Genomic DNA, 13,243 nt, shown 5'->3' on the forward strand with positions numbered 1-13,243 from the left:
CTAAGACCGTGTATAAGCCCCCTAATGCTAAACAAGACCTAGTAGCAAACAGCAAGGAAGAACGTGGACAAACATTAACAATTTCTACAACGGGTAAATGAATGATAAGAATCAAGGCCTCGGATCTTCTTCTAACTTACATAAGCTATTTCATTAGGTCTTGTTTATCATTTCTTAAGGTAAGATACAAGTATGGAGAATACTCTTCCTAATAGCTTGTTTATTAATCTTTCAACATCTTAACATTGTTTTACTTAGCTTAAGGTTTGTCCTTTAACGCAACCAAAGATCTGATAACGCCGGGAGGAATACAATCAGCAAGAGGTCCAAGTTCAGATAGAAAAAAAGTCTTCTCCTTAACTAAGCTCTGCAATTTCTTCGATTCAAACCCCATCTTCTCTTCATCTACACATCAACAAGAAATGCCATTTTCTCATCACACTAGTAGTGCATTTTAATCTTTCAAGAAAGTAGCAAAACACGACAAACCTTTTTCCAGCATTGTATGCACAGCATGGAAAGGAACTGCAACAAAAAGGTCAGCTCCTGGGAGCATCATCCACGTTGGTTCTAGTCTTTGTTGTCCGGGCTTTGTTCCTAAGTGCTGTAAGAGCCTCTCGGTTCGCGTTCCTCTCCCTGTCGCTCTCCACCATCTGTTTTCACACATTATATGCTCCATTTAGTTAATGATTTCTCGCAGAACTCTCAGGATTGTTATTGAAATATCCATCGAAATGCTACCAACCTGACTTCGAATTAGGAAAATCTGATCAGCTTCAGCTTCATATTTCTCCAATACTTCAATAATCTTCTTTGGATCCAACTCCATCTTTTACGTTTTTAATAGATTCCGACGATCAACAAAGGGTGGAACAGCTAAAAAAACATAATAAGTTATGTCATATGTCCTCATAAAACCATGCTGAAGCATTCTTGTCTAAAGAGGTGATAAGGAACATAGTTCAGTCAATCTTCTCTACGTTAGTTAAGCTGTTTCCTAACTACGAATGATTGGATGATACCACGAAAAATCTCTCGAGTAAGATAACATAATAATAATATTCGCTTGTGTTAGGAATTCAATCCAACTTGTGCTTTAGAATAACAATGAATCAAAACGTATCTTTAATTCAAGAATGCAAAAGAGTCGCACAATAACAACTATTAGAGATCACAAGGTTAATAAGTAAACGAAGCCTGTTTAATATTGCTCTTGATCTTTCTCTCTTGCTCGTTATGGTCTGTGTTTTTCGGATGATCTTAAAGCCTTTACTATTTCCCTATTTATAACTCCAGCCACCGACATTAGATTTCCTATTCCTGATTGTATTCAACGTTTTGTCTCTTGTCGAACGTGAAAAGGAAACTAACGTGATTATTCCTTTTGTTGCAGGTCTTCAAACGTTGCTGGACTTGTGTGGGCCAGAATTGGGCCTTTACTTCACAACTTGAATAGCAAAACAGTTTTTTTTTTTTTTCAATAAGTTAAGCAGGTGAAGAGACAATTGCAAAACGCATGCTAAAAGTAAAAATAAATACAATGCATATCAAAAAAATACGAGCAACAACAAGTACATTAATATCACATTACATAAACAAAAGAAGTCTAACAACTTAGTAAACAGAGGTCAAAGCTTAAGCAAAAAAAAAAAAAACTTAGTAAACAGAGGACGTACAGACAATTACAGTTGCTAGTTAGTGATAGGAGGCATTATATCGAACATGTTAAGGGCGCAGAGAAATCTCCACGTACCACGTTGATACAAGGATATAAAGAAAACCCACTAAAATCACCACAAGAACTGAAGAAGCTAAGCTATATGAACTAGAGTTAAACCTATGCATTAAACATAGCCAGAGCGACGTGAACGGTGAATCAGATCAAAGGGAACAACATAGCTAAACCTATGCATTAAACATCAACAATAGCGAGGAATATATCGTAAAAGGACCGACGATTCGGATAAAGAACTTACCTTGAAGGAGCGTGTAGAGAAACAGAGCTTCTTTTTGAAACAGAGCTTAGAGCACCATCAAAGCAAGCGCTTAGTGGAGTGATTCTTGGTGGAACCCACCATAAAACAAGAAAACTGAGTGTTTAGAGCATGATTAATCCGGAGTTCTTAGGATGAGCTTCTTAACGGAAGTTAATAAACTGTTTCTTGACTTTTAACTAAAATAGCTAAGAACAGGTTTTTAAAATAGCTAAGAAATGGTACAACGATTTTTAATTTTTTTAGTTAAAAGTTAAGAAACAGTTTCTTAATTTCCGCTAAGAACTCCACTCTAAGAACCCCGGGTTAATCATGGTCTTAAAACGCCTGATTAGGCGTCGCTGCTTGAGCTGTTTCGCGGACCCCACTGACACGTGGCGGCCCGCGATTGGTTCGTTTTTAATTTTTCCTTTTTTTTTAAACAAAGCAAAAACTAAAAAAAAAAAATTAAGTAGGAGTTATTAGTTGTTGTATTTTAATAGATTTGAAAATCCGAACTAAATCTAGTGTTATTAGTTCTATGATTTTCAAATCTGTATTAAAATCATGTGTTATTGGTTTAATAATTCATAAGCTCTATATCAAATCAAGTGTTATTCAATCGTACGGATTTACTAATATATTTGAATTTATAATGGATTTGAATGGATTTGTTTGAATTTTTTAGTTAAAAATACAAAGACTCAAATCCGAAGAAAAACCTCTGAATTTGCATATTTTAATTGGATTTATAAAATACTATATAGATTTCTAAATCAATTAAAATATATAAACCAATAACACCTATGCTAGGGTTTGGTGGTCTTAAACTACGTACATCGCTCCTCTTTATGGGCCATTAATGTTCTGATGAAGTCTTAGGCCCAATTTGGATCTTAACTTTACTCGTCCGTTGCCTTTTTCCTAGGGCTTGATGGTTTCTTTACGAGGCAAGGATGTTTTCGGTTGCCTTGCGGCTCAAGCAATCGGAGGGCAGTGGGGAAGAACAAACTGTGAAATCTATACATGAAGATACCTTGGCAACCACAACCGCGCTACTTATAGAAACGGTTTCCATAAAAAAAAAAAAAATATACAATTCTTTAGAATACCATATTTTTAAGTTTAACTGTTGTAAATGCACCGCAAGTTTTTTTAAATAATATCACAAAAGTGATTCAAACCCGTTACTTGTAACAAAATTCACCAAAGATTCCTAACATTTTATGCTTTCCTTTGCTTTTCTTCTCAAGAAATCAAATGGAGTTGGGAGAATCTCAAGAAAGGTTGCCTAAAAGCCTTACCTTTTGTATAAAAACTCTCTCTTCTTTCACCATCTATTCCTAAACATACATTCATTAAAAAGCTTAAGAGACCTAATCATAACAAAGATGCTTCACAGGCTCAGCTTTCTTGTTTGTCTTCTTGTGATTATTAACACGGTCAGCGCCAGAGAGTTTGTTGTAGGAGGATCAAAAGGTTGGACTGTTCCCTCAGATGATCAACTATACAATCAATGGGCAGAGAAAAGCAGATTCCAAATCAGTGACTCTTTGCGTAAGTTCCTAGTAAACCTACTCTGCTCTATTTGAACATAGATCTTTATGATGGCATCATACTCATGGTCAAAAGTAATGCAGTGTTTGTCTACCAACAAAACCAAGACTCAGTGCTTCAAGTGACAAGAGATGCTTACGATAGCTGCAACACCAAGGAACCCACTGCTAAATTCACAGACGGACACACTTCCTTCAAGCTTGACCGGTCAGGAACATACTACTTCATCAGTGGAAACAAAGACAATTGTCACAAGAACCAGAAGCTTATAATCATTGTCATGGCTGATAGAAGCAGTACAAATACAACAACCACATCTTCACCTCCTCCTTCACCTTCAGTAGAATCATCACCCTCTCCTACTTACACAGGAACTTTTGAAATAACCCCGGCGCCTTCACAAGATACTCCCGGAAACTCAGCTTCACCTTTTGCCTCCTCTGTTCTGCCTTCTGCTTTCATTGTTACAATGTTTCTTTCTCTTTTCAGATAAGTTGGTAAATTAGTGTGTATATGTGTGGTGCTGTTCTTTTCTCTTTTCAGATAATGTAAATGATACGCAAAAACTTATATAACCATTAGACCAATATATATGAAGGTTAAAGAAACTAAAGAGCAAGAATCATCAAGATGCTATTATTATCTTCTCTTTGATACTGTTATTGCAAAACATTTAGAGTCTACAAATTATTTAAGAACCGAGTTCTTCTTCTATGGTTTTGTAGATCATAAAAAATAAAACTGAAAAATTCAACATGTAATCACTCGCTCGTCCCTTTCAAAAGTTCTTCCCTAGCTCGACCTTTTTCATTATTCCGTAAGTGCTTTGAAATATCGAATCTAGTATCCCGGCCACCTGAAATCCAACGAGCAGAATTATAGTTTCACCATGGAATACAGAAGAGAATGATAGAAATTTAGAGGAAAAAAAGAATACTATATACCGTGAAAACACCACCTATTATGGCGCAAACATTTGTAATGAAGTGTGAGAATGACTTTGGGTTCTCGCTTATCAATACCTGAAAAAAAACAATGATCACAACGTGTAAGCTGGTATCTTCTAGGCACAGCCAGATGAAACACGTCTTGGCTCCCAAATTTTTAAAGCCATTATACATATGTTGTGTGGCCCCCATTGTCGATTTTTTTTTTAATTTTAAAATTAACATAAACATGTTTATGGTAAGAGAGAGATACAATGAAGAAAGAAACCTGCATGGGAGAGAGGTCGAAGTGAAACTTTGCAACAGGGTAATAGTAACCATGAGCCACACTGCTATGAGCTGTATATTCATATTCCTCAATCACTGAGTGTTCTTGACCGAACCTTCTTGAAACTACTTCTGTTTTGACTACTTGAAGATAATGTTCGATCTGTATTTGTCCCCATGTTAATAAAGAGGAACCTCGAGTAGTAACTTCACATAAAAGTTTGTGAAAACTTACAGTAACATTAGCAGCAAACTTTCCTTCATTAACGAACCATTTTCCATTAAGCCTGTCATGGCTTAGACCAAGATAAGGCAGTAGCCGTTTCATATCAGTCAACAACCTATCTGAAATCAGTCTACCAAATGAGAGATGTTTTACAAAATGTGTCACGTTCATTCTAGAAGCATCGAATGAATGAGCTCCTGAAACAGCTGAGATAACGAGTTCGCCAGGAACCTGAAAAAAACAAAAAAACAAATAATTACCAATATCAAACCATTAGAAGAAGAGATAAGAACATTGTAAACTCTTACCTTCTTGGCACGCACATAGCCTTCGATTCTACAACCTCCACTAACTGGTGCCTTTCTAATACTTGAAGCCGCATGATTAGTTGTACCATCAAACTTCTTGATAGGTCTTAGCAGTCCTTCCACCATCTAGAAGAAACAAATCTTCTTATGTATATATAGTGATAAAGTAGGTTGCAAAATGTGTATTTTACGGGTCAAGATTGCAAAATCCATAAAGCCTATAAAGATCCTGAAATATAGTTCTAGCATATCTACATTATTGCTATATTTTTCAGTTCTGTTAAATATGAATTATCAAAGTTTATATTATTTAGTGTTAGCAATATGTTTATGCCAATCACTATATTTATAAACCTTGTATCAAAACACAACACAATTACACAGTCTAACATTCTTATTCTATAACATTTTACATAGTATACAAAGTGGTATAAGGATTAAACAATTAAAATTATATATTCCTAATGGTAGAATATAATTCAGTTTAGTCTACCTTGACTAGGCTCTCTGTGTCCCGATTTCCATGATAAGAATCATGTTCTTGGTGCCCATGATCCTCCCTGAGCAAGATTAGATAGTCAAGATAATAAGCAAAACAGTTCATCAGCATGCTACTGGTAGATCTAAGCAACTAATGGCTGCAATAAGCTCACCTAAGATCACTTCCGTTATGGAAAATACGAATAGATGGATAGCCTTGTATATGATACCTTGATTTGATAGATTAGGATAGGTCAAACTAAAACAAAACTATTTTGAAAAAAAGATAAAGGAATATGGGAGTGAAACATAACAATGATTTACTTTGTGCATAGAGTAGGTTCTTCAGTGCAATCAACACTTCCAAGAAGGACACGCCCGTCATTCTCAGGGCCATATCTGCAATGCCAAAGAGTCATCAGAGAAGCATGCGACTGGATGATTCTTCAAAGTTTACTAATAAAATAGAAAAGAACACAATACACACTTCTGTCTTGTAATTTCAGCTGCTTTCTCCCAAGATGGTCTCTGAAAAGTTTTAGCATATATAAGAAAATAAACACTGTAAAAGACTAAGCATGAACATCGGTAAGCAGACCAATAAAAACTCACAAATTTTTTGATTCATCTACCACAAAGAAACTGTTACCTAGTCTTTATAAGATATTTTCATGAAAACATTAAAAACTGACAAGCACCCTAAGAAAAGACAGAACAACATTACCAAGCGACTACTCCAGTAGCACCACGGCGCGTAGAAGTTAACAACCAAAATTGGGAATCTGCATAAAAAAAGTTCGGTTTCAGTAGTTCATCAAACACTTGGACATGTACTATAGTAGTAGTAAATACAAAGTAAAAGAAGTTGCCAACTTACTTATGTGAAATCTTGTCAAAAGTACCACCAGATAAAGGTATAGCAGCATAAGTATTGTCGTCATGGTGTTCGTCTCCATGGTTGATGAGATCTGAGTCAGGGGTGGGGTGGTACTCTTCACCAGTTTCTCTTAAATGCGGATCAATTGGAACTTTCTTTATTGTTTTCGTTAGGTTCAACCTGTTCTGAAGAATTACCAACAAAGTTTAAACATTGGTTTGTCAAGACTTTTGCTGTTATTTTCCTCTCATTTCAGGTTAGTATTTTTTTTTAACTAGATTTTCTTTTATTTTTATACATTGCGTTAGTATAAACAGTTAGGATTCGACAATCCTGTATTAAGTTTTGTTCAAATGGTTATTTTGGATATCATCTAGTTTGGATAGGAGAGTTTGGGATCCATCAAAAACCAGGGAAATTCAGTATCGGTTTGGTTCGGATAATAAAACCATGAACTGGCTAATATCCAGAAAAAAAATCGATTTTAGATTGATTCTGGTTCGGTTTAGTTTTTTGGTAGTTCGGGTAATATATGAGTAATTCAGGTAAAATATCGAATAATTTCGAGTGTTTAGATTAAAATATCGAATAATTCAAATTATTTCGGATTAAAAAAATTGGATACTTAAGATATTTTTACTAGAGTTAAAATCATTTTATATATTTTTTATTATTTTATAGGTGTAAAACCGGTTCTCAATTTGGTTTCGATTCAATTTAAATATAGAAATATAGAAACCGTTAGGATATTTGTGAATTACAGCCGGTTTTGGTTAATTTTTTTGTTAGATTAGATTCTTAAGATTTCAGATTAATTGTCCAGGCCTGCAAACAGTCGCTAGGCAATGTATTCTGGCAGAAATAGAAATAGAAATAGAAACTTACAGTTGACAACACGTCGCTTACATCAACAGATGCAAATTCACATGAGAGAGCAGGAAAGCTACCAAAACCAAAATGCCAATGTATCAAGAAACCAAACATATAACATATACAAAGAAGAATGAATGATACTAACAAAATAGCATGTAGGTATTGTTCATTCTACCTGACGTTGAAATCAATTTGTAAGAAGTCATCATCAGAGCTATTGTCAACCACTACAGATGTTTGGGTGGTAACTGCCAAATAAGTACTCAGCTCCTACAAGTACAAACCATTAGATAGAATCACTGGACAATGCAGAAGCATATGAGATAGTCTTTCCACAAACAAAATCAAATAGATCCGAAAAATCCGAAACCAAGGCAAGAAAGAGAGGACGTTCTTTACCATTCCAAACAAAAACATCATAGCTAGGGCAGCTATAATGGATAAACCAGCACCAGAGAGAGATGCCTCTGTCAAATCTCTTGGAATTTTCCTGAAATAACAACATAAAATTACACTCATACACAATTTTCTGTGAAATGTTATCCATAATCTAGAAAACAGGCATAATGCAGCACACATAGTGTCCACATATATACAAAATATATACATAGACAACATATGTATCATCTAACGTGGGACATAAGAGAGGAAATGCAAGAGAGTGTTGGTACCTGTAGAAATCAACGGACTTGATCTTGGTGGTGGAAACCATGGCTGCGACAAATAAGAAACAAAATTAAACAAAAGCAGATCTCGACAGTGATCTCTATCTCTTTTTTATTTTTTTTGAATGATCTCTATCTCTCTCATCTGAAAATATAATAGGAAAGTATCATACAATATTCATACTATAATTAGAACTAGAATTAGGGTATCACTCACACGTGAAGTACTCTGCTTTGATCTTGAACTTTGACCCTTCTTTAAAATAAAATAATAATTAAAAAAAAAAACTTTGACCATTAAAAACGTCGTCGTTTGCTCTCTCGTTTTTAAACGGTGTCGTTTCAAAACTCGACCAAGTGATCGGAATCTGACGGAGGAGACCAATCAGAAGAGCAATGACGAGAGCTGTCCTACTCAGTGAGTACAGTAGTTGCAGTTGAGTGAGAGCTCTTCAGTTTCTTTCTTATTGGCTGGTTCTGGCTCTTCTCTTCAAGGAGCTGCTGCTTCTTGTCATACTTCTGTTTCGGAGGTAGCTACTACATTCTCACTTCTCTTCTTTTGCTTGTGGTTGTTCTCTCAGTGTTTGTACATTTTGTAGGTACTTGTTGCTGATTCAGATACATCTGAGTACTCTCTCGCTGAACCTTGGGCTAAATTGGTTGTTTTTGTTCGGATACATCCTTGTGTGTTGACTATTAGAACTACATCCTTTCCTGTTACCACCAATAACTGCAGACTCCGAGTCAAAGAAGGCTATTATCTCTCAATTTCAAAGAAGGTTTGTTTAGTATTCTCTTGTGCATCCCTGTTCTAAGCCTTGTCTTTTTCAAAACACTGAATATGCTATTTCTTATTGAAATGAAGACCCAAAGAGAAACAAACATGAAGAAATAATAACTAGAACTGAAAGAAAAAATTTTCTAAAGTATTTACGCATATTAAGAATATAATAAATATTTACAATTAAGTTTATTATTTATGTTATTATACATTTTCCAATAAATATCAACCAATCGTATTTAACAAATTCAAATATTTTCAATTAATGTTTCTTAAAAGTATACAACTTTTGAACATTAACTACTAAAAGTACTTTAAATTTTTAGAAAATCTATCATTTTGGAACAAAAAATAAATTTAGAAAATCCTATTTTCGGGAACGGAGGTAGTATAATATAAGACTAGCTGTTGGAAAAGAATTAATTATGCATACTCGGGAATTGAAGCAAGTTCTAGGAAATGAAGATCTCTGTATACACAACAATTATTCTCCTAGGAAATGAAGATCTCTTGCATGTTCAGATTTTAAATTATTCATGCAAGAGCAGGCAAGTGTTGTTGCATTTATTTTTCAAATCTTGTGTTGCCTACATAAAGGTTGTGGCTTCTCTCTTTTAAGATACCCTGAATATACTTAAAATAGACAAGTTCTCTGATCTAAACTCGTGCTCTCTCTTCTCCTTTTACTTGTGTTTAATCAATGTTTACAATGTAAAGTGCTTAAGGATCATGGTTTAGAGGCTGCCTTGTACTTGTCTTGATAATCCTTAGTAAACTCTTTGTATTTTATTCTTAATTCTAGATTACTGATTCTTAATCCTTTTTATCTCTGGTACATAAACTCTTTGTGTTGTGTTGTTTCTTAAGGGTTAGTCTCAAAGTAGAGTGTTAATCTCCTCCGTATAACTGATATACTCGATCAGTAGTATTCTTGGTTGTATGGTAGGTTATTTGTGTGGTTTCACCTACAGATTGGTTGTCTCTACTCTTGTTGAGGACGAGTTCTATGTTGTGGGTGAAGGAGATTCAGTCACAAGTTGATTGTATTCTCTCTTGATATGAGTCAATCTCTCATAAATTCCCACATTTCTGTCAGCAGATCTAGATACGTGGGACAATCAAATCAGGATACAGAACGACCTGAAAAGTGTAGTTGCATAAATGTTTATGTGCACAGTTGGTGCTACTCGTGCTGCTGTTGATGCTAGATAGGTTCCTAATGACCTTCATGTAATATTTTTTGGATCTTCTCTTGACTACACTCCATCCACTGTAACGGCTTTTGAACTCCAGGAAGAGTTTGTGTGTGTGTTAGGTGGGACAAGAGCTATACATGGCGTTTGGTGTTTCAGTAGCCATTCAATACTTAGATAATAACAAAGACGCAGATGCACCTATTTTCTAGGTAACAAACACAATTACAAAACCTTTCTTCTTATCGTCAATCTAATTATCTAAGTTAGGACCCAACGATTGGGTATGATTGTATGAACTTGTAGGTAGAATGCTGATTATGGACTTGTTGGAGATCTTTTTGAGGTGATACCCGACTTGCTGGAGAAGCCTCCTGAAAAAAAATGAGAAATTCTTAAGCTCTCAGGTGCAGACCACAGTATAGTAGTAGTGTATATATTGCAAAACTGTAATAAAAGTGGTCTGAAGAATCATTTGTCATAAGCTCTCTCTCTCTCACTTCTGATTCTCTGCTACGAATATGATACACATTTATTTGCAAAGTGTTCAATATGAATTTTGATATTTCATAAACTTACTTGTCAATAGTAAATAGTATATATCAAAGAATCAGAATGATAAAAGGTAGTGATCACAGTTACGACATTCATGTCTGTATGCATCCTCTGGTTCTATAGTTTCTAATGAAACCCCATGGATCCTTTTCATAAATCCATATTACTTGGATTATCAATGATGATCTGATCTCATGATGGATTTCACAAAAGATACTAAAGCATAAAAAGCCAAATTTGTTCTTACACAAAGTAAGGAGCAATTAGCTCATAACTGAGTTCAAAACATACAAAATGAAACACTTGAACCAAACCAGTCTTCAAAAGATACTAAAGCATAAAAAAAACACACAGAGTTAAAGATAGATGTTTATATTCTTCTACTTGCATTTGACTTCTTTTCCAAAACATCATTGAACTTCCCTTAGATCAAACGAGCTGCTGTTGCTGCTGCAATTTTCTTCAGTTTTGCGGCTTTCCTTGCTTTCAACCACGCCACATTTCTTTCAGCCTTGGCAATACGCTCGTCTATTGACAACGCCAGCTTCTCTATGGACGGTGCAGCTCCTTCACATTGTGTAGACTCTTTTCATATGAGTCATTACCACCACCAACATCTTCTTTTCTCTTTTCTAACTTCTCACTGGATTTCATAGTTTCTTCACTTCCAAGGACAGTGTCATGAAAGAAGCAGTCATGCCCCTGAGTTTCATCACCTACAGCCTTGCCTTTGTTTGACTCACCAGCTACTTCAGAACCTCCGGGGGCAAGATTTTGATAAGGAGTTGGTTCATTGTTGTCTGCATTTGATGCAATCTTTTTCTGGATCAAACTGTCATTTTCTTTCTTCTCTGAGCTCGCCTTCTCTCCAGCCATGCCACCATCTTCATGAAGCAGACACTCTGGCTCCTTGCTGCCATCATCTGGCATAGACATCTTCTCCACATTTCTTCCATGTACATCAAGCTCATCGTCACACGTTTGCCTTGTCTCTGGCGGTGGTGACACAAGAATGTCTTGAGTTGCATCATCAAAACCAAGAGGAGGATCTGAAGTGTTGTTTTCATCATTTGCGCTCATATCCATATCCTTCCCTGTTCTGCTGCCAGTTTCATCATTACCTTCGTTCCTTTGCTTTATCTAGATCTAGCTGTCATCATTATGGATCAAGCTTTCTGAACTCTCTTTTTCTCCAGCTGTGGCACCATCTTCATGGAGAGAAAACTCTGTCTCCTTAGTTACATAATCAATCATGGTCATCTTCTCTACATTGCTTCCACATACATCAAGCTCATCATCACATGGTTTCGTTGTCTCTACTGGTGATACAACAATGCCCATCGCTCCACCTAAAGCAGAAGGAGGATGAGAAGGGTTCCTTTCATCACATGGGCTCAGGACAATAAGTTTCCCTGCTTTGCTTCCCGTTACGTCAGTTTCTTTCCTTTGCTCTCTATCTGCTTTGTCTACATCAGCTCTTACTGAAGCAAGCCCTGAACAATAATTGTCATCAGCCTCAAGTCTACATTTCTTACAAAGAGGTTCAGAAGCATCTCCTACACCAAACTTCTCATCATTAACTTTAGCAGCTTTGAGGGAGCTCTCATCGCCTTCATCATTGTGCGATGAAACCACAGAACTCTCATTGTTTTCATGAAATAGCTTTTGTCTCTTAGAATCCGAAGTATACGTATCATCATAGGCATCACCAACACCCTTTTCCTTCAAAGAATGATGGAGTTGTGGAAACAACTTCCTCCACCATTCGCAGAACATTGAGGTGACACGAGGTATGGCAGAACGGGAAGGGATGAATAACGTCAAATCCTCAATAGGCTTGTTGTACTCATCGCAAGCTTCCTTCTTTGAAAGGTTGTTCCGGTTCACAGGACAAGGAACATCCTGAAGCAACCCGAACTGTGAAGCCACTCGGTTGGGAAAGTAGTGTTCCAAACAATCAGACACCTTGATGCATCGAGCAAATGAGATAAAATCATCATCAAGATCAGGACCAACAGGAACCCACATCTCTTTCTCAGGGTAAAACTTAGGAAACTGCAAGTTTTTCACAGTCTTGGTGTAGGGACGCCACTCAAAACAGTCCATGCTCGAGTTTTCAAGAATCTGTCTCACATGATCTCTTGTTCTCGGTTGTCTCAGCAACATAACGTCTTCAAGTGTTATGGTTGCTTCTCCCCAAGGGAACACAAAGGTTTTGGTGTCAGGACACCATTTCTACGCAATACCAAGAACTAGATCCGAGTCTTTGCAGATTTTTAGCGTGGATGCAACAACTGCTTCGAAGATTCCAGCTTTTCTCCAAGTGGGTTCGTGAAAAGCAGACATTTTTCTTGCCCAAGACTTAAACTTTACGTTCGGAAACCTCCACCCATTGAAGGAAACGCTCAAAGACAGAGCCTTTAAGGCATGAGGAAGAAAAAATGTTGAACGGTTTTGAGGAGGAAACAGAGCTTCAGATCCATCAATCGAGATGGTGATAATAGGTTTTTTGCCTATTGCAAATGTTGTAGTATAGTGGGG

The 13,243-nt window shown here is 36.3% G+C and overlaps 3 protein-coding genes, 1 long non-coding RNA gene and 1 pseudogene across 5 annotated transcripts; 2 read left to right on the plus strand and 3 right to left on the minus strand.

Annotated features, from left to right (window-relative positions):
- Positions 1 to 259: 259 nt before the first annotated feature.
- Positions 260 to 2,036, minus strand: LOC106299540 (p53 and DNA damage-regulated protein 1-like). Its single transcript, XM_013735617.1, is given in 5 exon segments — positions 260 to 405; positions 490 to 571; positions 573 to 653; positions 746 to 876; positions 1,977 to 2,036. Coding segments are annotated over 4 exon segments (393 nt in total). The 5' UTR covers positions 830 to 876; positions 1,977 to 2,036.
- Positions 2,037 to 3,338: 1,302 nt separating this feature from the next.
- Positions 3,339 to 4,095, plus strand: LOC106298804 (early nodulin-like protein 3). The gene is made up of 2 exons (XM_013734941.1): positions 3,339 to 3,530; positions 3,614 to 4,095. Exons 1-2 carry the CDS (start codon positions 3,365 to 3,367, stop codon positions 4,021 to 4,023), a joined length of 576 nt encoding a protein of 191 aa, XP_013590395.1. The 5' UTR covers positions 3,339 to 3,364; the 3' UTR covers positions 4,024 to 4,095.
- Positions 4,085 to 8,312, minus strand: LOC106298803 (protein disulfide-isomerase 5-3-like). Its single transcript, XM_013734940.1, has 15 exons — positions 8,180 to 8,312; positions 7,908 to 7,998; positions 7,684 to 7,778; positions 7,521 to 7,578; positions 6,636 to 6,820; positions 6,483 to 6,540; positions 6,246 to 6,286; positions 6,083 to 6,157; positions 5,932 to 5,988; positions 5,772 to 5,838; positions 5,279 to 5,404; positions 4,980 to 5,201; positions 4,746 to 4,907; positions 4,475 to 4,552; positions 4,085 to 4,386 (listed from the first exon to the last, which is right to left on the minus strand). Exons 1-15 carry the CDS (start codon positions 8,218 to 8,220, stop codon positions 4,309 to 4,311), a joined length of 1,434 nt encoding a protein of 477 aa, XP_013590394.1. The 5' UTR covers positions 8,221 to 8,312; the 3' UTR covers positions 4,085 to 4,308.
- Positions 8,313 to 8,521: 209 nt separating this feature from the next.
- Positions 8,522 to 10,696, plus strand: LOC106299045. Of its 2 annotated transcripts, XR_001261656.1 has the most exons (5): positions 8,522 to 8,703; positions 8,773 to 8,952; positions 10,054 to 10,184; positions 10,270 to 10,359; positions 10,454 to 10,680. It is a non-coding gene; the product is annotated as an uncharacterized LOC106299045 (long non-coding RNA). The 2 variants fall into 2 exon arrangements; XR_001261655.1 differs by having other exon boundaries at positions 10,054 to 10,359; positions 10,454 to 10,696.
- A 214-nt stretch (positions 10,697 to 10,910) lies between these two features.
- On the minus strand, positions 10,911 to 13,231 carry LOC106299268 (annotated as a pseudogene).
- Between the last annotated feature and the right edge of the window lie 12 nt (positions 13,232 to 13,243).

The sequence above is a fragment of the Brassica oleracea genome, chromosome C6, assembly GCF_000695525.1.
Source record: "Brassica oleracea var. oleracea cultivar TO1000 chromosome C6, BOL, whole genome shotgun sequence".
NCBI classification, from domain to species: domain Eukaryota; kingdom Viridiplantae; phylum Streptophyta; class Magnoliopsida; order Brassicales; family Brassicaceae; genus Brassica; species Brassica oleracea.

Coding starts and splice junctions, on each gene's coding strand:
- LOC106298804 (XM_013734941.1), top strand. CDS start 3,365: ATGCTTCACAGGCTCAGCTTTCTTGTTTGTCTTCTTGTGATTATTAAC. Junction 3,531..3,613: donor CCAAATCAGTGACTCTTTGC/GTAAGTTCCTAG, acceptor AAAGTAATGCAG/TGTTTGTCTACCAACAAAAC.
- LOC106298803 (XM_013734940.1), bottom strand. CDS start 8,220: ATGGTTTCCACCACCAAGATCAAGTCCGTTGATTTCTACAG. Junction 6,158..6,245: donor GCTGAAATTACAAGACAGAA/GTGTGTATTGTG, acceptor TTGGCATTGCAG/ATATGGCCCTGAGAATGACG. Junction 5,989..6,082: donor GAACCTACTCTATGCACAAA/GTAAATCATTGT, acceptor TATCAAATCAAG/GTATCATATACAAGGCTATC.